Source organism: Panthera tigris, chromosome A3 (genome assembly GCF_018350195.1).
Source record: "Panthera tigris isolate Pti1 chromosome A3, P.tigris_Pti1_mat1.1, whole genome shotgun sequence".
Lineage (NCBI taxonomy): Eukaryota > Metazoa > Chordata > Mammalia > Carnivora > Felidae > Panthera > Panthera tigris.
Window position 1 is genome coordinate 80,535,687 of NC_056662.1, and position 25,642 is coordinate 80,561,328.

The window sequence follows — 25,642 nt, forward strand, 5'->3', positions numbered from 1 at the left end:
CGGGGCTCAAACTCACAAGGTGCGAGATCATGACCTGAGCCGAAGTCGGATGCTCAACTGACTGAGCCACCCAGGCGCCCCTAACCTAGTTATTTTTAAAGAAACTGTAGACACAAGAAAAACTCTGAAACCCAAGTTTCCCTTCCTTAGGAGACATTTACATGTATAAAGGAAATCTCCATTTGTAAGGGTATCTCCCTCAGTATCAGGAAGAAGGGGAGGACTCTTAAATGTCTAGACATTTATCAGTGGAGAAGGCATGAACTTATTAAATCTGCATGACAACTTCAGCCTTTTTTTTTTTTTTTACCATGCTTTTTCTGGTAACCTTCCGTTATGTACTGACCCTGTACACACAACATCATCTTTTGTTTTTAGATGGAGATGGTATTTAAGGTGATGGCTTCAGCTATTTTGGGGAGTTACTCAGTTTTCCTGGGTCTCTTCCATGTATACAGGAAGTATATATACTATTTAAATTTGTTTGAGTTTCTATTAATCAGGCTTATGAAAATGTGATTTTCAATCCAACTGGAAAAACCTTGAAGGACAGAGGCTTACATTTTCCTCACCTATACTACTAAAGCTGAGCATATGAATATAGCCTGTGTTCCAGCAAATCCACTTTAAAGCACATACCCTGTGGATATATCTGTTAAAAGACAAACACAAGTATGTTCACAGCAACACTATTCACAATAAACCCCAAACTTGAAAGAACTCAAATACCTGGCATAGAATGAATAAACTTGTATATGTTCATATATTGGAATACTATTATATAGCAATAAGAATGAAAGAATTACAATTATATACAATATAAAAGATCCTCACAAAGTTGAATAAAAGAACCCAAATACAAAAAAATAATATATATTCCACTTATTTAAAATTTGAAAGAAAGGTAAAGCTAATATATAGTGTCATAGTAAAGATAGTTGGGCTGGACTGTAGTATCTAAAAATGGATAGGAGACAGCTTGTGTGGTCTTGGTAATGTATGTTACTTGGTCTGGATAATGGTCACAAGGATGTGTTTGTTGGGGTTTTTTTTAATGTTTATTTATTTTTGAGAGAGAGAAAGAGACAGAGTATGAGTGGGGGAGGCATAGAGAGAGGGGGAGACACAGAATTCGAAGCAGGCTCTAGGCTCTGAGCTGTCAGCACAGAGCCTGACACGGAGCTCAAACCCAGGAACTGCAGGATCATGACCTGAGCCACCCAGGTACCCCAGGATGTTTACCTTGTGAAAATTCATTGAGTCCTATATTCATGATTTGTGTGCTTTTCTGTATGCATGTTATACTGGAATAAAAAATTTAAATAAAAAATTTTCAAATTGTTGAGATTATTATTATTCAACTTCTCCTTTGGCAACTCTTTTACTTATGTTGACAGCTACTACATGTGATAATTTTTTACAGACTCTTCCATGTAGACTGAACTACTTATACTTAAATATTCTTGATATTTTACATAATTTACCCCCTTGCTTGCATCAAAGAACACTTTTGCAAGCCAAAAACTTAATTATTTTCTGCTTTCAGAAAAGTTTGAGGGAGCATAGTTGAATTAAATTGAAGGAATCTGAGAGAAAATTAGCTTTCCCCAGCATGATGTGGGCTGTATGGAAAAATTAGACAAAAACTACAATAAAGAAATTAGAGATGCTTTCCTAATTCCTTTTGGAATTGTGAGTGGGAGTCACCCCAGTTTTCTAGAATAAAAGTGGAGCAGAACAATCTGAGAAGTTCACCTCTTGATAGTTAACTATTGTCACTGAATGGTATCTTTGTCAAGGGAGAGTAATAGAGGTCAAAAGGTGAGGCCTGAAAAAAAGGCTGAGAAGTGGGGAGGAACAGGGTTTCAATGAAGAGATATTTGCTAGAAATGAGGCAGGGCTTAAAAAGGGAACAACATCAACCAAGCTCTTTGGCTAAGAAGTTTCAGCTAGCCACAGCAGTCTAATCAAAGAATACAGAGAGCATAGGAAGCATTTTGGTGACTAGTGGAGTTTCTTTTTTTTTTTCTGAAATTTTGGATAATTTTTTCACATTCCTTTTCAGGCTTAGTAACTTTAAATTTCTCTAAAATGCAAAAGTGGCCTCCACTGTTAGAAGCAATAGAATTACTCCTTTGGGCTGCAAACAGCATTATAAAAACAAAGATGATCAATCAATGGAGAGTCTTGTTGTAATAATTTGAAGCAATTTACAAAGTGGAGATATATTAAAACTTACTTGTTTCATAGGAATTCCACAAAGAAATGAACTATGTTACAATTCTCAGGGTCCTTTGCCTAATCTAGGAATAGTAAATACCAGGAAGAATAGGAATTGGGATGTCCACAGGTCAATACTTCCACATTGAGACACATTACTGAGTGTCGGAAAGGAAGCTTATCTTGGTATTAGAATAATTTTAAAAACTATCATTTTTCTGTATTAAAAGTTTTGAATGGACCTTTAGATTAAGTTTAGGCTTCTGATTTGTCTTCTTTGGAAGACTATACTGTAAAATGGCTTTAGTGGCTTCTAAATTAAAACAAGTCATCCATTAAACCTAAAATCCCATGTGAAATACTTTGTGTAAGACAATTCTTTTGATATCTCAAAATATATCTGACATGTTTATGTGTACAAATAAAGGATTATAGAACTTTCTGTATTGGCTAATATTAATAACAGCACTGATGGTAATAAACTCTTCCTCAAAAATCTTATGAGAAGAACAGTGTACTTCTGACTTTTTACCAAGTGATGATTAATCAGTGATTATTAATTTTTATGTCATCACAGTTCCAACTTATATATCTATATTGTACTATTTACCCAGGCTTAATTCTTTTTTAAAGTTTCTTTCTTTTTAAAGAAAGTAATTCAAATTAACCAACCGTGCCCTACAAACATAAATATAAATGATACTGAACGAGTATTGATTGAAACAAAAAGCACTTAAAAAAAACAGCATTAATTCTTACCAACTCCAGAGGTTATTGATTCTGCATCAATGTCACTAGCTCTTTTTCTTGCCACTTCAGCCAGTGCCAATTCACCCTTATCTAGTGCAAAGTAATGGATGTCCTTTGGAAATAAAGCAAAATAAAGGATTAATCCAAATGAATCTTGGTCAACTTACAAAGAAGACTTTGAACAAAAGAGCTTACTGTTCAGATTACAAAACAGACATGGCTGATAAATATTTTTTTGCGTTTTAATTCTCTTAGTTTTCTTTCCCAGTATAAGCAAATTTTCTTGAATTGTAGATTATAACTATACCTAATAGCAGTTATTTAAATAAATTGTTTTAAGTCTCCAGGGAAAAAGGTAAGTTTTTAAACCAAATGTTTGATATACTCAGTTTTATCAGGAAATGAAAACTTTTATTGCTATGTTCTTTGGTGAGATTTTAATATCGGAGATGGCTTCTACAAAATTCTGTTGCACATCATACAAAATGCTAAGCATTTTACAAGAAATACTACTACAAAAATTTCTGACATTTATGTGTCTGACACATACAACTTTGTTAACATTACAAATATAGTAACTATCTTGAACTCAGGCAGTCAACAGATAATCAGTGCCTACTAAGTGTCAGGCACTATTCTAGAATACAGAGATCAATTACAATTTCATGTCTCTGGAAGCTGTGAGCCCAGTAGGGAGACAGACCATTGTGAACAACAGTTAGTTATATAACATGTGATAGGTTTTATAACAGGTATTTCCACAGATATTTGCTGTGGAGTCAAGAGGATGCACTGATCCTTGATCTGAGTCTTGAAGGACAAATAAGAGTTATGCTAGGAGGGAAAATAGAGAAAATGTACCAGTTAATATCTGGTGCATATATGTAGAGAAACTTCAAAAACACAGTTCTGTTAGGCAATGAAATGTCTGAATATGGAAGGAGTCTTGGATGTGTGGGAGAAAGCAGTATAAAATAATACTAAAGTAGATATAGCCAGTAAAAAGGATTCTGAACTATTTTTGATGTGCAAAAAGACGGCTGGAATGGAAATTTTATTGCAATAAAAGTGTAAAAAGAATATGAACAGTTAATAATGAAAAAATATAAATGGCCTATAATCACGAAAAGATGCTTCACTTTATTAATATTCAAATAAATGTAAGTAGAAAAGATATAATTTCAAATTGTTTACATTTTTAAAAATTAAGAATATTTACTGGTTGCAGAGTAACCAGAACCATCTTCTGGAGGTGATGGCAGAGTAGGAAAATCATAAACTCACCTCGCCCATGGATACAACTGGGTAACACACAAATCAGTGTCAATAGCCCAGAAAATGTCAGACCCAAAGACTAACAGAACAGACTCTCCACAGGTAAATGCAGAGAAGAAGCCACATCAAAGAGGGCAGGAAAGGTGGAGATGTTGTCAGGAGCCCAAGGAACCCAAGGGACTATCCACAGGAGGGAGGAATGCTGCAGGCATTGAGAGGAGAGTGGACCAGATCTCCACACCAGGCACCCCAGGCACAGGGGACTCATGCTGGGAAGACAAAATCTCCATAACATTTGCTTTTGAAAACTAAAGGGGCCTAACTTGAAAGTCAGTGGGGCTTAACACCTAGAATTTTAAAAAAATCTGTGGGCTTAGTTCTGGGAGAGCAGGGAGGACAACAGGGAACTGAGTTCCTGCTCTACAAACAGACCTACTGAGATACAGCATAGAAGCAGCAGTTTGAAAAATGCCTGAGGTATGAAGGGAAATAGATTTATTTACTAATCTCAGAGCATGTGCTGGAGGGGCAGGGATCTTTGGGAAACTTCTCCAAGAACAAAAGAGCTGCTGGGCACCATTTCTCTCCCCTGCTCCCGAGCCTAAATACATGGACACGCTCCAGAAGCCAGCACAGCACCAACACATTCCACCTAGCTTACTAACAGTGCACCCTGCCCCAGTGCACTTCTGCAGATTTGCACCCCTCACCCCCAACCCTGCCAGTCTTGGCAAGTTTTCCCAGGTGGCTGCAGGTCCTCTCCCTCAGCAGATGGCAAGGACCATGCTGGCACCATGTGCCCTGCCCCCATACTCTACTGCAGAATTTCCTTCTCCAGTATGCCCTTGGCAGGAGCCCATCCAAAACTGTGCCACAAATCTAGCCAGGTGCTACCAGGCTCCAGGCTGACAGCTTGGGATTCTCTCTCTCTCCCTCTCTCTCTGCCCTCCTCCACTCACATGCATGTTCTCTGTCTCTGTCTCTCTCTGCTTCTCAAAATAAATAAAATTAAAAAAAGAAAGAAAACAGACTAAGGGAACCTGTCAGGAACACCATCAAACATAATAACATTTGCATTATAGTGATCCCTGAGGAGAGAGAAAAGGAGGCAGAAAATTTATTTGAAGAAATAATAGCAAGAAACTCCACAAATCTGGGAAAGGAAACAGAAATCCAGATGCAGGAGGCACAGAGATCCCTCAACAAAATTAACCCAAAGAGGTCCACACCAAGACACATAGTAATTAAAATGGCAAAAAGCAGCAAAAGAGAAATTTTAAAAGCAGCAAAAGAAAACAGTTACATATGAGGGAAATTCTATATGACTGACTTCTTCAGCAGAAACTTTGTAGGTCAGAAGGGATGATATATTCAGAGTTCTAAGAAAAAAACCTGCAGCCAAGAATACTCTATCCAACATAATAATCACTCAGAAGGAGAGAATTTGGGGTGCCTGAGTGGTTCAGTCGGTTAAGTGTCTGACTTTGGCTGAGGTCATGATCTCGCGGTTTATGAATTTGAGTTCCGTGCTGGGCTCTGTGCTGATAGCTCAGAGCCTGGAGTCTGCCTCAAATTCTGTATCTCCCTCTGTCTCTGCCACTCCTCTGCTCACGCTGTCTCTCTCTCTCAAAAATAAATCAACATTAAAAAATTTTTAAAAAATAGGAGAGAATTTCCCAAACAAAAATTAAAGGAATTCATCACTACTAAACCAGCCCTGCGATAAACGTTAAAGGGACTCTGAATGGAAAGATCATAAGCAAGAGTAAGAAAAGTAGGAAGCAAAAAAACAGTAAAATTAAATGTATCTATAAAAATTGGTCAAGAGCCTCACAGAATAAAAAGGTGTAAAGTAGGAAATGATATTCATAAAATGGGGCTGGAAAAAGATAAAAAATTTAGTGCTTTTAGAATGGTTCAAACTTAAGGGACTATCAACTGAAGATAGACTGCTATATACATAAGATGTTATATATAAACCTAATGGTAACCACAAATCAAACACCGTTAACAAATATGCATAAAATAAATAGGAGTCCAAGCTTATCACTAAGAAAGCCAGCAAACTGTGACAGAAGAGAGCAAGAGAACAAAGGACAGAGAACTACAAAAACAACCATAAGACAAGTAACAAAATGCATACTTATCAATAATTACTTTGAATGTAAATGGACTAAATGCTTCAATCAAAAGACATGAGTTGATGGATTGGATAAAAAAGGCAAGGCCCATTATATGCTACACAGAAGGGACTCATTTCAGACCTAAAGACACATGCAGACTGGAAGTGCAAGGATAGAAAAGCACTTATGCCAAAGGATGTGAAAGGAAAGCTGGGGTAGCAATATTTATACAAGGCAAAGTGGGCTTTAGACCAAAGACTGTAATAAAGGAAAATGGACTATATAATCATAAAAGGAATAATCCAAAAAGAAGATAAAATAATTGCAAATATTTATACACCCAACATTGCAGCCCCAAATACATAAAGCAGCTAATAACAAACAAGGAAAGTGATCAATAGTAATACAATAATAATAGAGGACTTTAACAACCCACTTACATCAATGGATAGATCATCCACACAAAACATCAACAAGGAAACAGTGGCTTTCAATGACACATTGGACCAGAGAGATCTAAGAGATCTACCCAGAACATTCCATCCTATAATACAAGAATACACACTCATTTCAAGTGCAGATGGAACAATGTTCAGAATGGAGTATGTTAGGCCACAAAACAAGTCTAAACAATCTCAAAAAGATCAGCCATACGATGCATCTTTTCTGACTACAATGCTATGAAACTAGAAATCAAACACAAGAAAAACATCTGAAAGAACACAAATATATGGAGGTTAAATAACATGCTACTTATTGGATTATTTAATGCTATTGAACAATGAATGGGTCAACAAAAATATCAAAGAGGAGATCAAAAATCACAGGGAGACAAATGAAATGAAAATACAATGTTCCAAAATCTTTGGGATGAAGCAAAAGCTGTTCTATAAGGGAAGTTTATAGCAATACAGCCTTAATCAAGAAGCAAGAAAAATCTCAAATAAACAACCTAAACTTACACCTAACAGAGCCATAAAAAGAACAAACAAAACTGCAAACCAGCAGAAGGAAGGAAATAATAAAGATGAGAGCAGAAATCAATGAAATAGAAACTTAAAAAAAAAAAAAAAAAGATCAATGAAACCAGGAGCTGGTTCTCTGAAAAGATTTTTAAAAAATTGATAACCTTTGGCCAGACTCATCAAAAAGAGAGAGAGAGAGAACTCAAATAAATAAAATCATAAATGAAAGAAGAGAAATAATAATGAACACCAAAGAAACAGAATTATAAGAGATTATGAAAAATTATATGCCAACAAGTTGGACAATCTTGAAGAAATGGATAGATTCCTAGAAATTGAATTGAATCAGGAAGAAACAGAAAATTTAAAAATACTAATTACCAGTAATGAAATAGAATCAGTAATCAGAGGACACCCAGCAAAAAGAAGTCCAGGACCAGACACCTAGCAGGTGAATTCTACCAAATATTTAAAGAAAAGTTAATACATATTCTCAAACTATTCCAAAAAGAGAAGAGGAAGGAAAGCTTCCAAATTCATTTATGAGACTGCCATTACCCTGATACCAAAACCAGAAAAGACACTACAAAAAACAAAAAACAAAAAACAAAAAACAAAAAAAAAAAAAAAGAGAACTATAGGCCAGTATCTCTGATACACGGGTGCAAAAATCCTCAACAAAATATCACCAAACTGAATCCAACAATACATTAAAAAATCATTCACTTTAATCAAATGAGATTTATTCCTGTACTGCAACTGTGGTTCAATATTTGCAAATCAATCAGTTTGATACATCACATCAACAAGAGAGGATACAAACTACATAATCAATGGATGCAGAAAAAACATTTGACAAAGCATAACATCCATTCATGATAAAACTCCTCAACAAAGTAGGTTTGGGAGAACATAATAAAGGTCATATATGAAAAAACCCACAGCTAGCATCATATTCAATGGTGGAAAAACTAAGAGCTTTTCCCCTAAAATCAGGAACAAGTCGACCCTCACCACTTTTATTTAATAGCACTGGAAGTCCTTGCTGCAGCAATCAGAGAAGAAAAAGGAATAAAAGGCATCCAAGTTGGTAAGGAAGAAGTAAAACTGACACTATTTGCAGATAACATGATACCATACATAGAAAACCTTAAAGACTCTACCAAAAAAAAAAGTACTAGAAATGATAAATGAATTCAGTAAGGTCACAGGACACAAAATCAATACACATTTTGATAATTCATTTGATAAAGCAAAATCTAATACATTTTTATACACTAATAATGTAGTAGCTGAAGAAGAAATTAAGAAAAAAAATCCTATTTATAATTGCAGCAAAAAGAATACCTAAAGGTAAACTTAACCAAGCAAGTGAAAGACGCGTACTCTTGAAAGTACAAAACACTGATGAAAGAAATTGAAGACGGCACAAACAAATGGAAAGATTTTATGCTCATGGAGTGGAAGAATCAATATTGTTAAAATATCCATACTACTCAAAGTGGTCTACAGATTTTTTACAATCCTGATAAAAATACCAACATCATCTTTCACAGAACTAGAACAAATAATCCTAAAATTGGTATGTAACCACAAAAGATAACCCTGAATTGTCAAAGCAAAACTGTCAAAGAACAAAACTGGAGGTATTACAATCCCAGATTTGAAGATATATTACAAAGCTGTAGGAATCAAAACAATATGGTACCGGCACAAAAACAGACACATAGATGCATGGAATAGAGAGCCCAGAAATAAACCCAAGTTTATATGGTCTTCAACAAAGGAAGCAAGAATATGCAATTAGAAAAAGACAGTCTCTTCAATAAGTGGTGCTCGGAAAACTGGACTGCTACATGCAACAGAACGAAACTGGATACACTAAAATAAAGTTAAAGGTATTAAAAACCTGAAATGTGAAACCTCAAAACACACACACACACACACACAAAATCCTAGAAGAGAGCACAGGCAGTGATTTCTCTGACATGGGCAATAACAACATTTTTCTAGGTATGTCTCCTGAGGCAAGAGAAAGGCAAAAATGAACCATTGGGACTACATCAAAATAAAAAGCTTTTGCACAGAAAAGGAAACAATCAACAAAACTAAAAGACAACCTACTGAATGGGAGAAGATATTTACAAATAACATATGTGATACAGGTTAGTGTCCAAAATATATAAAGAACTTTTGCAACTCAACACCAGAAAACACAAATAATGCACTTTAAAATTGGGCAGAACATATAAACAGACATTTCTCCAAAAAAGACATCCAGATGGCCAACAGACACAGGAAAAGATGCTCAACACCAATCATCATCAGGGAAATGCATATCAATACCACAAGGACCTTACACCTGTCAGAATGGCTAAAATCAACAACATAAAAAACAACATGTTTTGGTGAAGATGTGGAGAAAAAGGAACCCTCTTGCACTGTTGGTGGGAATGCAAACTAGTGGAACCACTGTGGAAAACAGTATGGAGTTTCCTCAAAAAGGTAAAAATATACCTACCCTATGATCTCACAGACACACCACTGGGTATTTACCCAAAGAATGCAAAAAACACTAATTCAAAGGGATACATACACCTCTATGTTTATTGCAGCATTATTTACAATAGCTAAGATATGGAAGGAGCCCAAGTGTCTATCAACTGATTAACAGATAAAGATGTGGTACATATATATAACAGAATATTATTCAATGGCAAAAAACAATTAAATCTTGCCATTTACAATGACATGAATGGAACTATAGAGTGTAATGGTAAGTGAAATAAAGAGAAAGAGAAATATCCTATGATTTCACTTACATTTGGAATTTAAGAAAGAAAACAAATGAACAAAGAAAAAAAGAGACAAACCAAGAAACAGACACTTAACTATAGAAAACAAACTGATGGTTACCAGAGGGGAGGTGTGTGTGTGGGGGGATGGGTGAAAGATATGAAGGGGATTAAGAGTACACTTGTCACGATGTGCACCTGTAATATATACAATTAATGAATCACTATACTGTACACCTGAAACTGATAGTATATGTTAACTACATTGGAATTAAATTATGAAAAGGAATATTTACTGGTTGCAAGTTTGGGGGAACCAGGCACTTATTTACTGGGAATATAAGACTTTATAGAGCAGGCATCCATAAAGTATGGCCTAGAGGCCAAATGTAGCTTGCCTTTTGTATAGTCCTTGAATTAAAAATGGTATTTACATTTTTAAAAGGTTGGAAGAACTGTGCTCAACTACTCTTATTTAACTCTAAATGGCTTTGGAATTAGTGTATGCTGAAGACTTAAAAATATTTCAACCTAAAACTACAAGGTAAAATAGAACTTCGGTGTGAAACTTATACTGTGATAGAGTAATTTCAGTGATAACTACCATTTTTTGACTTGCAAGTAATGTCAGGCTGTGTTATACATTCCCTGAATTGTGAAGAATAAAGGAAATCTCATTCTACACACATTCCCGTAGCAATATATTTTCTGATTTTAATCCACAGCAGTCTTTTTCAGTATTTTTCTACATTTTATTTTTTAATTTTTAAATTTTACTTAAATCCAAGCTAGTTAACATATATTGTAATAATGATTTCAGGAGTAGAATTAAGTGATTCATCACTTAGGTAAAACACCCAGTGCTCATCCCAACAAGTGCCCTCCTTCATGCCCATCACCCATTTAGCCTATCCCCCCACTCAACACCCCTCCAGCAACCCTCAGTTTCTTCTCTGTATTTAAGAGTCTCTTATGGTTTGCCTCCCTCTCTCTTTTCATCTTATTTTTCCTTCCCTTCCCCTATGTTCATCTTTTTTGTTTCTTAAATTCCACGAGTGAAATCATGATGTCTGTCTTTCTCTGAATGACTTATTTCACTTAGCATAATACACTCTAGTTCTGTCCATGTTGTTGCAAGTGGCAACATTTCATTCTTTTTGTTTGTCTATTAATATTCCATTGTGGGTGTGTGTGTATGTATATATGTATTATATATATCATACATATATATGTACACACACATTATATATATATTGTATACACACACAGACACACACATCTTCTTTGTCCATTCATCATTTAGTGGACATTTGGGTTCTTTCCATAATTTGGGTATTGTTGATAGTGCTGCTATAAACACTGGGGTACATGTGCCCCTTTGAATGAGCATTTTTGTATACTTTGGATGAATACCTAGTAATGCAATTTCTGGTTATAGGGTAGTTCTATTTTTAAATTTTTGAGGAACCTCCATACTGTTTTCCAGACTGGCTGCACCAGTTTGCATTCTCAATAGTGCAAAAGGATTTCCCTTTCTCTGCATCCTCGCCAATATCTGTTGTTTTCTGAGTTGTTCATTTTAGCCATTCTGACAGGTGTGAGGTGGTATCTCACTGTGCTTTTGATTTGTATTTCCCTGATGATGAGGGATGTTGAGCATCTTTTCATGTGTCTGTAGTCATTTAGATGTCTTCTTTGGAAAAAGTGTCTGTTCATGTCTTTTGCTCATTTCTTCACTGGATTATTTGTTTTTTTGGGTGTTGAGTTTGGTAAGTTCTTTATAGATTTTGGATACTAACTCTTTATCTGATATGTCATTTGCAAATATCTTTTCCTAATCAGTTGCTTTTAGTTTTGTTGATTGTTTCCTTCACTGTGCAGAAGCTATTTATCTTGATGAGGTCCCAATATAGAATGCTGTTTAGCATGTCATTGTATTACAAATTAATTTCATAATAAATTAATTTTAATTACAAATTTATTACAAATTAATTTTATTACAAATTAACTTTTATAATTTTACAACTAATTTAAATTAATGTGACTAATTTGTAATAAAATGACATGCTAAACGGCATTCTGTCTTTTAGTTAATGGAATTCTAAAAATATCTTTGAATTGGTGAATATACTCAATTAAAACCATATGCCTATGGGTTAATGATATTAACATGTGGCAGTACCTATCTATGAGGAAAGAAATTTGCAAAAGTGAAATACATACAAACTCATCATAGCTCAGTATTTACAGATGAACATTTGCAGATTTTTTTTAATGAGGAACACCAGCTTTCAACCCTAATTTAAGTACAATGTTATCCCCATAAAAAAGAATTCCATTATTTACATTTGTTGACTTGTATTAGCAAAACTACTTAATTATTATATTTCTAATTTAGTCAGTAAAGATTTATGCTTTGTTTGTTTTTTCCTTGCTATATATAAGTACTTACATAATAACCTTAATTTTGCTTCTTGGTCCACAAGCCTATAATATTTGCTATATGGATCTTTCCAGAAAAAGTTATTTATTCTGTGTCCTAACAGTATATTAGAATAAAAAATTTACCTATATATACACTTTTGTAAACTCCTAAGAAAATAATGTGACAATGTATGTACAAAGATTGACAATAACAGCATTACTTATAACAATGAAAAATTGGAAGCTACTTTAGTGTACATCAAGTGAAATAATTACGTGGGTTTTTTTCTTTTAATTCAAGAGTGGCATAATATTTTCATAATGGGTCCATATTATTCAATGAAGTAATTTGTAATAACTTAAAAATATACACTACTGTAGTTGATTTGCTAATATTTAAGACGTTTACATCTATGTTCTTAAGAAAAGTCAATGACTTTACTTGAGCCTGACAGCTAATAAGCCCACACTGCTACCAAGGTTATATTAGCCTTACAAAATAAGTTAGGTGGCTTGTTTTCTATTTTCTCTTCTCTGGAAAAATTTGTGATTCTTCACTGAAAATAAGCAAAATATATGCAATAAATTTGAGAAGAAATTACCAAATATTACTGGGCAACATAAGTGAGCACCTGATTAAAATATAGACACACCTACTTACGTCTGAAAAAGACCATACATGACAAAGATCAATTCTGACCCCATATAATTTATAAAATCCAGTGGAATACAATAAAATCACTTCAGGGGTTTTAATGGAACTTGACAAGTTGATCTTAAAATTCTTATGTCAAAGCAAATCGTCAAAAATATGAAAGACTTACTCTAACAGTAAGGCTCTACAGCACTATTACACAGGCATATAAACCAAAGAGAAAGAAACATACCCATATAAATATGGTTTTCTTAGTGAGTTACTAACTTCAGTACTTTATGTTTAGCAGTGATGTAAGTGTTGGCTATAAGATCTGTGGCCCACAAATTACTTCTGGATCATTTTCTCTGTCTCACTCTCTCAGTTTTCCTTAATTCTTTGATTTTTCCTCTTTATTTTTTAATTGTTTTAAAGAATGAGGTCATTAATTTGAGGAAGGTAACCCTCAACAGTTCCTAAGTTGTTACTGTATCTCTACCATGAAGGTTTTCATTCTTTAATCTTTCTATTTAGAAACAGTCTATTTACTTGCTGATACACTTGTGAGCTTCCCTGCCATTCACATGTCTGAGTATAGTCTTTAGCTAAATGTAGTAGAGAATATATCCCTTTAACTCCACGCTCCTCAGTTGACATAGTTGATACATCTTTAGGGTCTAATACAAAACTCTTTAGGGTTTGATGCAAGACATATCTAGTATCTATATCACTTGCCAGTTTATCCTCTAGCTTCACTTATTTTTTAACTTTTGGATAGTTTTAGTGTTGGAATTTAATTTAAATGTTGGATATATACATCTTAGTGTGTTCATATATCTCTGGAAAATGGTTATATTCTAAATGAGTCAAGAAAATAAAAGCCACTTGGCTTTATATTCCATTTTCATGTCTTACACCTGACTAGACCAGTACATACATGAATAATGGATATACAGTAAAGCTGGTTGAGACTAAGGCTAATGTACTGTTAAATCACATATTAAGACATTTCAAGAGGCCACTACCAGGGTTGCCATGCCCTTCCACTCACCCTGAGTTCAAATTCAATTACAATTAATAAAAAAAAATCATTCCATAAATAATAATGGAATATCTATTATGCACCATATACAGAGGAGAATTTACCACAAAATTAATGAAGCTTAAGCTTCAATACTTCTTATTTGCACATGCCTTTCCAGTACCTAATTTTGTATTTGAAATTTTAAATTTTTTCTTAAGAAGTACTCCTCAAATTATACAAACTTCAAGCTCTATAAAACATGGATCCACCCCTGATGTACAGCCATCAAGGTTCTCACATACTAGTGGACTGTGTTACCACATGCTTAGTTTAGAATCATGTGTCTGAGAGGCACAAGGCATAGGAGACATTGGAAGTTGTATAGTCATTTTTTGTTTTATTGGTCTGTTTTTAGAGATTTATTGTATAAGATTAAAATTAACAAGACTAAATGGACAACATAGATGGCAATAGATTTGAAAAGTACCCTATTGATAAATCCCAACTTTTACTACCACCCAACCAGGTTACCTAGTTGGTGGATAGTTCTTTTATTAAAGTGTTACTAACCTGGAAGGAAGTTTTCAGAAAAATATTCAGAAGAATAAACCACTTAGTTTTTGTCATTCTCAGTAACAATTTTATAATTTTACATTTGCCAAATTGACTTAAATTAGTATCATCATTTAGCACTATTAAGTGAAATTGGCTTCCACTGCACAAAAGATGACAAACACTGATAGTCTTTGGCCATGATCCAGGTTTAAATATTTACACATATCCTGTCTGTGTTATCTAGGATCAAAAATAAAAAAACTTGCTGCTACTGGTTTCTTACCACCTTTCACAGATGACTTTTGAATGTACTACCGGAATTAATATGCAAATTTACAACAAAATATTTAAAACTAAAAAGCAATCTTGAATAGATTTTCATCTTTATATCATACTTTGGATCAGTTATTAACAGTTAACTTTTATAACATATTATTGTTATAATCTTTTCTAATTTTTATAATGTTTCCAGGGACTGATAAGTTTGTATGAAATAAAAAAGCACTATAAAGACATGCAACAGCTTATGCATATTTAAGAATACCATGTTCTAGGGGTGCCCGGGTGGATCAGCATCTGACTTCGGCTCAGGTCATGATCTCTCACCATTCGTGAGTTTGAGCCCTGTGTTAGGCTCTGTGCTGACAACTCAGAGCCTGGAGCCTGCTTTGGATTCTGTCTCCTTCTCTCTCCTCATCTGCCTGCTCACACCCCCCCCCCTCTCTCTCTTAAAAATAAACATTAAAAAAAATTAAAGAGAAAAAAAGAATACCATGTTCTAGCTGTAACATTTAAGTTAGTTCAAACCAATTGATAAATGAAATTTAAATTCTAATTATAGATATTCAAGTTTACCTTGTCCAAAATTGCTTTCAGAATTCAAGTTTATGTTGCTGTATTTCAATTAAAGTAAAATGCTGACATAATTCTTTTTCTGTTACTTGTTTTTTACCTATTATTTTATAATTTCAGATTAGAAAATTTGATCAAAAAGTTTTAAAAATCAGGAATAAAGTACTTGTTTCTGATAATGTGCTAATTGAATTTCTCTATTTTGTAGATTTGAGGAAAATTAACTTTGAAGATAATAATGTATCAAATAGTTACATGCACATAAATTTTAGTAATCAACTCTTAATGTCTATGTAAATCATCTTTCTTATATAAATCAGAGCAATGAATAATCATTTTAAATATGAAAACATGTGGAAGTAATTTATTTATTTTTTTACCAAGTTTAATTATAGGGGCACATATTTTTATGTTAGAAAAACTTATTGGAAATTGCATGTTTTTGAGGTTTTCACAGAACTCATAAATAAAACTTTCTGCTTCCTTTCAGGAGTTATATTTTTGACTTGTATGAATTTTTTCTTGTGGCTACTGGATGATTTTAATTCATTTGTTTAGTATGTTATTTTTAGCCATTTATATTTTTCAAAAAATTATTCATGCTCACTAGGTTTTCATGTTTTTTGCACTAATGTATATATAGGCATAACTTGTATTATTGCATTTCACTTTATTGCACATTATAAATACTGCTTTTTTTCCCCAAAAGTGAAGGTTTTGTGGTAATCCTGCATTAAGTAAGTCTATTGGCACCATTTTTTCCAATGGTATTTGCTCACTTTGTGTCACTGTCATAGTTTAGTAATTCTCAAAATATTTCAAGCTTTTTCATTGTTAATGAATTTGTTATGGTGATCTGTGATCAGTGATCTTTGATGCTACTATTATGATTGTTTTGGGGCACCATAAACCATGCCCATATAAGATGGTGAACTTAACTAATGTGTGTGTTCTGACTGCTCCACTGACTATTTCCCCATCTCTTTCCATCTTCTTGTGCCTCCCTATTCCCTGAGACAAAAAAAATGTTGAAATTAGGCCAATTAATAGCCCTACAATGACCTCTAAGTAGTTCAAGTAAAAGGAAGATCTGCATGTCTCTCACTTTGCATCAAAGGCTAGAAATGATTAAGCTAAGTGAGGAAGGCACATCAAAAGCCAGGACAGGCTGAAAGCTAGGCCTCTGCACCAAACAGTTAAGTTGTGAATGCAAAGGAAAAGTTCTTGAAGGAAACAAAGAGTACCACTCCAGTGAACTCATGAATGACAAGAAAGCAAAACAGATTTGTTGGTGATATGGAAAAAGTTTTAGTGGTCTGGATAGAAGATCAAACCAGTCAGAATTTCCTTAAGCCAAAACCTAATCTAGAGTAAAGCCCTAAATCTCTTCAATTCTTTTAAGGCTCAGAGAGGTAAGGAAGCTACAGAAGGAAAGTGTGAAACTAGCAGAGTTGATTCATGAGGTTTAAGAATCCATCTCCATAACATAAAAGTTCAAGGTGAAGTAGCAAGTGCTGATGTAGAAGCTGCAGCAAGTTATCTAAAAGTTCTAGCTAAGATCATTAATGAAGGTGGCTATATTAAACAACAGATTTTCAATGTAGAAGAAACAGCCTTCTATTGGAAGCAGATGCCATCGAGGACTTTCTTACCTACAGATGTCAATACTGGCTTCAAAGGAGAAGCTGACTGTCTTGTTCGGGGTTAATGCAGCTGGGGACTGTAAGTTGAAACCAGTGCTCACTTGCATTCCAAAAATCTTAGCAGCCCTTAGGAATTAATGTTAATTTACTCTGACTGTATTCTAGAAATGGAAGGACAAAACCTGGATGAAAGCACATTTGTTTACAGTATGCTTTACTGATTATTTTAAGCCCACTGTTGAGACCTACTGCTTAGTAAAAAATGACTCCCCTCAAAATATTACTGCTTGTTGACAATGCACCTGGTCATCCAAGAGGTCTGATGGAGATATACAACGAGATTCATATTGTTTTCATGCCTGCTAACACAACATCCATTCTGCAGCCCATGGAGAAAGGAGCAATTTCATCTTTCAAGTTTTATTATTTTTTTTTTATTTAAAAAAAATTTTTTTTTAACGTTTTATTTATTTTTGAGACAGAGAGAGACAGAGCACGAACGGGGGAGGGGCAGAGAGAGAGGGAGACACAGAATGGGAAGCAGGCTCCAGGCTCTGAGCCATCAGCCCAGAGCCCGACGCGGGGCTCGAACTCACAGACCGCGAGATCGTGACCTGAGCTGAAGTCGGACGCTTAACCGACTGAGCCACCCAGGCGCCCCTCAAGTTTTATTATTAAAGAAATACATTTCATAGCTGCCATATATAGTGATTCCTCTCATGGATCTGGGCTAAGTAAATTGAAAACTTCCTGGAAATCATTCACCATTCTAGATGCCATTAAGATCATTCGCAATTCATGGAAAGAGGTCAAAGTACCAACATGAATAGGCGTTTGGAAGAAGTTGATTCCAACCCTCATGGATGACTTTGAAGGGTTCAAGACCAGTGGAGGAAATAACTACAGATGAAAGTAACAAGAGGACTAGAATTAGAAGTGGAATCTCAGTTGTGACTGAATTGCTGCAGTCTCATGACAAAATTTGAACCAATGAAGAGCTGCTTCTTATGGATGAGCAAAGAAAGTGGTTTAAGATGAAATCTACTCCTAGTGAAGATGCTGGGAAAACTGTTGAAATGCAAAGTAGGATTTAAAGTATTACATAAACTTAGTCAATAAAGCAGCAGCAAGATTTGAGAGGATTAATTCCAATTTTGGAAGAAGGTCTACTGTGGGTAAAATGTTATCAAACAGCATTACATGTGAAAGAGAAATTGTGAAAGGAAGAGTCCATTGATGCAGCAAACTATTGCTGTCTTATTTTAAGAAATTGCCACAGCCACTCTAACTTTCAGAAACTACCACCTGATCGCCTAGCTGCCATCAACATCAAGACAAGACTCTCCACCAGCAAAAGTATTACAACTCACTGAAAGCTTAGACGATTGTTAGCAATTTTTAGCAATAAAGTATTTTTAAATTAAGGTATGCATATTTTCTTTTATGGTACTGTATTCTATTACATACTTAATAGACTACAGTATAGTATAAATATAAGTAGAAATACACTGAGAAGCCAAAAAATTCATTTGACTCACTATATTGCTGTGGTCTGGATTTGAACCTACAGTATCTCCAAAGGATGCCTGTATAATTATCATAATTTTAAAAAGTCTTTTGATCTTTATACTGCTAGGGAGTCACTGCCAAGATACATGGAGTTAAGAAAAAATCAAGTTGCCAAACAATGTGTTTAGTGTGCTACTAAAATAGTAAAACAGGGGTTTAGATGAACATATATGCATATATGGTATTATGTATTTTCCATAAAAGATGGATAAACCATAATGACAACCTAAAGAGGAATGAAAGGAACAATGTGAAGAAAACAGAGAGTGAAGTTAGACTTCACTGAATGTACCATTTTTTAAAATCTAACTTAGAATCATTTTTACATAATTATAAGATAAAATAAAACTTTTAAATTATTCCTGAAATTTCACAATCAAAATTAAGTTAATGAACTTAAGACATCAATTTGGTGGCATAATTACACGAAAAAAGTATTTTCAAATCAGTTTAAAATACAGACATTTATCTCTTATGGCATATCTCTAAAAATAAAGGAATTGCAATGAAATCTTAGAATGTTTTCATAATTATACTAGTGGGAATCATATTTGTAGAAATATTCTAAAGCCGTTTTCTAGAAATGTTGTATAACAGAGGTCAGCGAAGTACAGCCTGTGAACCAAATCCAACCTACAACCAATTTTTGAAAATTAAGTCTTATTAAAACAGTCATACTCATTTGTTTATGTATTGCTGATGTCTTCTTTCAAGCTACAATGGCAGAATTGAATAATGACAGAGACTATGTGACCTGCAAGGCCAAAATACTTACTGTGTAGCCCTTTATAAAAGAATATTTTGACTACTTTTGTTCTAGCTCTCTCCTCTAGAAAACAATGCCAAACTCAGTAGAAAAAGGTACATTAGCAACAGTCTTAACTCTAGTAACCATTTGCTACTAAAAGAAATAAAAAGAATTCAGAGATATCATTGATAGCAGACTGGGGGCACCTTATCATACAAGAAGGAAAGGAAGATATCAGTATTACGGGGGTCACCTTAATAGTACTCAGTAATCAACTTAAAGGGATTTCTATGACTAAAGATGGTGCAAAAATATTACCAACTGTACATTTTTTTTAATGTTTATTTTTGAGAGAGAAAGAGCATGAGGGAGGAGGGGCTGAGGGAGAGGGAAACACAGAATCTGAAGCAGGCTCCAGGCTCTGAGCTGTCAGCACAGAGCCTGACGCAGGGCTCAAACTCACGAATGGTGAGAGATCATGACGTGAGCCGAAGTCAGACGTTTAACCAACTGAGCCACCCAGGCGCCCCACCATCTGTACATTCTTTAAAGGAACAGAACAAATTCCCACACTCAGCAACAAAATTCATGAACTCCAGCTACTAATGACGATATACTAGATATGAGAAATACTAAGAAAATGTGACCCTAACAAAGAGAAAAATCGGTCACTTGGAGTGGACATAGAAATGGCAGAGATAATGGAATTAGCAAAAATGACTTTAAAACAGACATATACATATGCACACATTTACTGAGAGACATATACATTTAAGGGAAAACACAAAGAAAGATTAAATGATATTTTAAAAAACCAAATGGAACTAGAAATTTAAAATATAGTATCTAAAATGAAAAGTTCACTGGAAAGGAGTAAACAAATCAGACACTAAAGAATAAAAGATCGGTGGTGAGAGGAGCCAAGATGGCATAACAGCATGGAAGGTTTTTTTGGGGTCTCGAGTCCATGAAATACAGCCAGATCAACACTAAACCATCCTGCACACCTAGAAAACTGATCTGAGGATCAACACAACAATCTGCACAACCTGCACCACAGAACCCAGCAGGTACACAGCACAGAGATATGAAATGGGGAAGAGAAGCCACGGAAGGCAGGGAGCTGTTTTTGCTCGTGGAGAGAGGATGGAGATGGGGGAGAGCACAGGAAAAGCACCCCCCCCAAAAGTGGAAAAGTGGAAACAGCCACAGGGACTGAACTAAAAAGGGAGAAAGGAGAGGGTTTAAATTCCATTAAGACTCTACAAACAGGGCGGGGAGCACAGAGTCTGAAAGTCTTCAGCTCAATACCTGGCAGTGTTCTGGTGGGAAGGGTGAATCCCCAGGAGCAGAGCGGGGTCTGGGAGGTCCTCGGGCCACATGGGGAGAAGCAGTTCCAATGCTGTAAGGACATTGGTAGAAGCTGTGTGGTCACCCAGTCCAAGCAGACCCCAGAGAACAACCACATTCGCTCGTGCTGGAATAAGGTCGTTAGGGTGAAGCTTGGTGCCAGGTGTGTATTGTGATTTGCCATAATCCCTGAAACGCTGCTGCTACATGGTTGTGTGAACTTTTTCTGGGCTGGGCTGGCACCCAGCCGCAATCTCTGGGCATCGGCAGCAGCACAGTTCCACGAATGTTTCTGGGTGTGGCCAGCACCCAGCCATTGCTCGGTGAGACCCTCCCCCAGGGGATCTGAGCGGGTCAAAGCCGCAGTCCCTCAGAAGTGAGGGGTCGGGAAACACAGCCGCATCTGAGATAAAACTCAGGAGGGAGGTGCTGCCTGGCAACCTGACAGCTTGGTCACAGCGTAAAAGCAGGGAGTGGACAGAAGTTGGAGACAAAGGATGGGTGCGTGATTGCTGGTCCAGGAGAGCAGACTTCCAATACCAGAGACTAGGCAGCTGGGTGACGCCATTTTTACCCCTTCCGCACATGCGCATACCCACCTACAAGTGCCACAACAATCTACCACAGTAAGCTAGGCAATACCATCTAGTGGAGAATGGATCCATTACACTAAGCCCCGCTCAACTGGGCCAACTTCGCTCTTTAGGAACACAACAAATCTCTCCACCTGCTTAGTTTACAGACTAAAGTGCTTCACAGTTTGACTTCTAGGGAAAAATGATATAATTTCAATTGTATTTCAGTCTGTTCACTGGTCCATCTATTCAATTTTCTCTTTTTTTCTTTTTCGTTTCTTTTCTTTCTTGAATAGGGAAAGAAAAAATTTACTTTTATTAAAATATTTTTTTCTACTATATTTTTTACTTTTTTTGTAAATGTTTCAAATTATAATTTACTTCCATCATTTCATTTTATTCTATTTCATTGTATTCATTTTCTCAAATTTTCAAACGTTTCTTTTTTTCTTGTTTTTTTTCTTTTCAATTTTTTCTTTGTTTTCCCCTCCCTTTCTCCTCTCATCTATCACTCTCCTTTCAATACTAGACCAAGACAACCTATTCTAGCATCATTTATTTGATTTTGTGTGTGTGTGTGCCTGTGTTGTTTTTAATTTTTTAATTTTATTTTTTTCCCTTATTAATTCCTTTTCTTCCTTCAAAATGATGTAACGAAGGAATTCACCAAAAAGAAAGACAACACAGGGGCTTAACACAGATACAAGCAAGATGTCTGAACCAGAATTTAGAATCACGATATTAAGAATACTAGCTGAGGTCAAAAATAGATTAGAATCCCTTTCTTTACAGATAAAAGAAGTAAAAGCTAGTCAGAATGAAATAAAAAATGCTATCACTGAGATGCAATCTTGAATGGATGCCACAGAGACAAGGATGGTGAGGCAGAGCAGTGAATCAGCGATATAGAGGACAAACTTATGGAGAATAATGAAGCAGAAAAAAAGAGAGACACTAAGGCAAAAGAGCACGATTTAAGAGTTAATCAGTGAGTCATTAAAAGGAAACAACATCAGAATCATAAGGGTCCCAGAAGAAGAGAGAGAAAAAGGGGTAGAAGGGTTATGTGAGGAAATCATAGCAGAAAACTTTCCTAACCAGAGGAAAGACACAGACATCAACATCCAGGAAGCACAGAGGACTCCGATAAGATTCAACAAAAACAAACCATCAACAAGGCATATCATAGTAAAATTCACAAAATAATCAGGCAAGGAAAGAATCATGAAAGCAGCAAGGGAAAAAAAGTCCTTTACCTACAAGGGAAGACAGATCAGGTTTGCAACAGACGTATCCACAGAAACGTGACAGGACAGAAAGGAGTGGCAGGATATATTCAATGTGCTAAATTGGAAAAATATGCAGCCAAGAATTCTTTATCCAGCAAGGCTGTCATTCAAAATAGAAGGAGAGATTAAAAGTTTCCCAAACAAAAATTAAAGGAGTTTGTGACCACTAAACCAGCCCTACAAGAAATTTGAAAGGGGACTCTCTGAGGGGAGAAAAGATGGGGAAAAAAAAAAAGACCAAAAGCAACAAAGACTAGAAAGGACCAAATAACACCACCAGAAGCTCCAACTCTACAAGAAACATAATGGCAATAAACTCTTATCTTTCAGTACTCACTCTAAACGTCAATGGACTAAATGCTCCAATCAAAAGACATAGTGTAACAGAATGAATGAGAAAACAAGATCTGTCTATATTCTGTTTACAAGAGACCCACTTTAGACCTAAAGACATCTTCAGATTGAAAGTAAGAAATGGAGAACTGTCTATCATACTAATGATTGCCAAAAGAAAGCCAGAGTAGCCATACTTAAGACAATCTAGACTTTAAAATAAAGACTATAACAAGAGATGAAGAAGGACATTATATCATAATTAAGGGGTCTATCCACCAAGAAGACCTAACCGTTGTAAACATTTATGCTCCAAATGTGCAGCGCACAAATATATAAATCAATTAATCACAAACATAAAGACTCATTGATAATAATACCATCATAGTAGGGGACTTCAACACCCCACTTAAAGCAATGGACAAATCATGTGATCAGAAAATCAACAAGGAAACAATGGCTTTGAATGACACACTGGACCAGATGGACTTAACAGATATATTCAGAACATTTCATCCTAAAGCAGCAGAATATACATTCTTCTCCAGTACACATGGAATGTTCTCCAGAATAGACCACATACTGGGACACAAATCAGCCCTCAACAAGTACGAAAAGATAGAGATCATACCGTGCATACTGGCAGACCACAATGCTATGAAACTAGAAAACAACCACAAGAAAAAATTTGGAAAGGTAAGAAATACCTGGAGACTAAAGACCATCCTACTAAAGAATGAATGGACTAACCAAGAAGTTAAAGAGGAAATTAAAAAGTACATAGAAGCCAGTGAAAATGACAACCCCTCACCCCAAAACCTCAGGGATGCAGCAAAGGTGGTCATAAGAGGAAACTATATAGCAATCCAGGCCTTCCTAAAGAAGGAAGAAAGGTCTCAGACACATAACCTAACCTTACACCTTAAAGAGCTGGAAAAAGAACAGCAAATTAATCCCCAAACCAGCAGAAGACAGGAAATTATAAAGATTAGAGCAGAAATCAATGCTATTGAAACAAAAAACAAAAACAAAAAACCAACAGTAGAAAGATCAATGAAACCAGAAGCTGGTTCTTTGAAAGAATTAACAAAATTAATAAACCACTAGCCAGTTTGATCAAAAAGAAAAAAGAAAAGACTCATATAAACAAAATCAAGAATGAAAGAGGAGAGATCACAACCAACATAGTAGAAATAAAAATAATAAGAGAATATTATGAGCAATTATATGCCAATAAAATGGGCAATCTGGAAGAAATGGACAAATTCTTAGAAACATATACACTACCAAAACGGAAACAGGAAGAAATAGAAAATTTGAACAGACCCATAACCAGTAAAGAAATTGAATTAGTAATAAAAAAATCTCCCAAAAAACAAGAGTCCAAGGCCAGATGAACTTCCAGAGGAATTGTACCAAACATTTAAGGAAGAGTTAACACCTATTCTCTTGGAGCTGTTCCAAAAAATAGAAATGGAAGGAAAACTTCCAAACTCTTTCTATGAAGCCAGCATTACCTTGATTCCAAAACCAGACAAAGACCTCACAAAAAAAGAACTAGAGACCAATTTCCTTGATGAACATGGATGCAAAAATCCTCAACAAGGTATTAGCCAACCGGATCCAATACATTAAACAAATTATTTACTACGACCAAGTGGGATTTATACCTGGGATGACAGGATGGTTCAATATCCACCAAATAATCAATGTGACTCATCACATCAATAAAAGAAAGGACAAGAACCATATGATCCTCTCAATAGATGCAGAGAAAGCATTTGACAAAATATAGCATCCTTTCTTGATAAAAACCCGTAAGAAAGAAGGGATGGAAGGATCATACCTCGAGAGTATAAAAGCTGTATATGAAGGACCCAATATTAATATGATCCTCAATGGGGAAAAACAGAGCTTTCCCACTAAGGTCAGGAACAAGACAAGGATGTCCACTCTTGCCACTGTTATTCAACATAGTATTGGAAGTCTTAGCCTCAGCAATCAGACAACACAAAGAAATAAAAGGCATCCAAATCAGCCAAGAGGAGGTCAAACTTTCACTCTTCATAGATGACATGATACTCTACATGAAAAACTCAAAAGATTCCACCAAAAAACTGCTAGAACTTATCCATGAATTCAGCAAAGTGGCAGGATATAATATCAACGCACAGAAATTGGATGCATCCTATACACCCAATTGTGAAGTAACATAAAGAGAAATCAATGAATCAATCCCATTTACAACTGCACCAAAAACCATAAAATACCTAGGAATAAATGTAACCAAAGAGGTGAAAAATCTATACACTGAAAACTATAGAAAGCTGATGAAAGAAATTGAAGAAGACACAAACATGGAAAAATATTCCATGCTCCTGGATAGGAAGAACAAATGTTAAAATGTCAATACTACCCAAAGCAATCTACACATTCAATGCAATCCCTATCAAAATAACACCAGCATTCTTCACAGAGCTAGAACAAACAATCCTAAAATTTGTATAGAATCAGAAAA

The 25,642-nt window shown here is 35.3% G+C and overlaps 1 protein-coding gene across 12 annotated transcripts in view; it reads right to left on the bottom strand.

The window, feature by feature from the left end:
• The window catches only part of LOC102951328 (WD repeat containing planar cell polarity effector), a 619,322-nt gene that overhangs the window by 131,239 nt on the left and 462,441 nt on the right, over positions 1 to 25,642 (bottom strand). For all 12 annotated transcript variants that reach the window (XR_006215760.1, XM_042981516.1, XM_042981515.1 and 9 more), the window contains one exon: positions 2,980 to 3,082. Coding sequence is in view for 11 of the 12 variants with exons in the window: in XM_042981516.1 (XP_042837450.1) it covers positions 2,980 to 3,082 (103 nt within the window). In the remaining variant the exon portion in view is untranslated. The remainder of the gene's footprint in view (positions 1 to 2,979; positions 3,083 to 25,642) is intronic.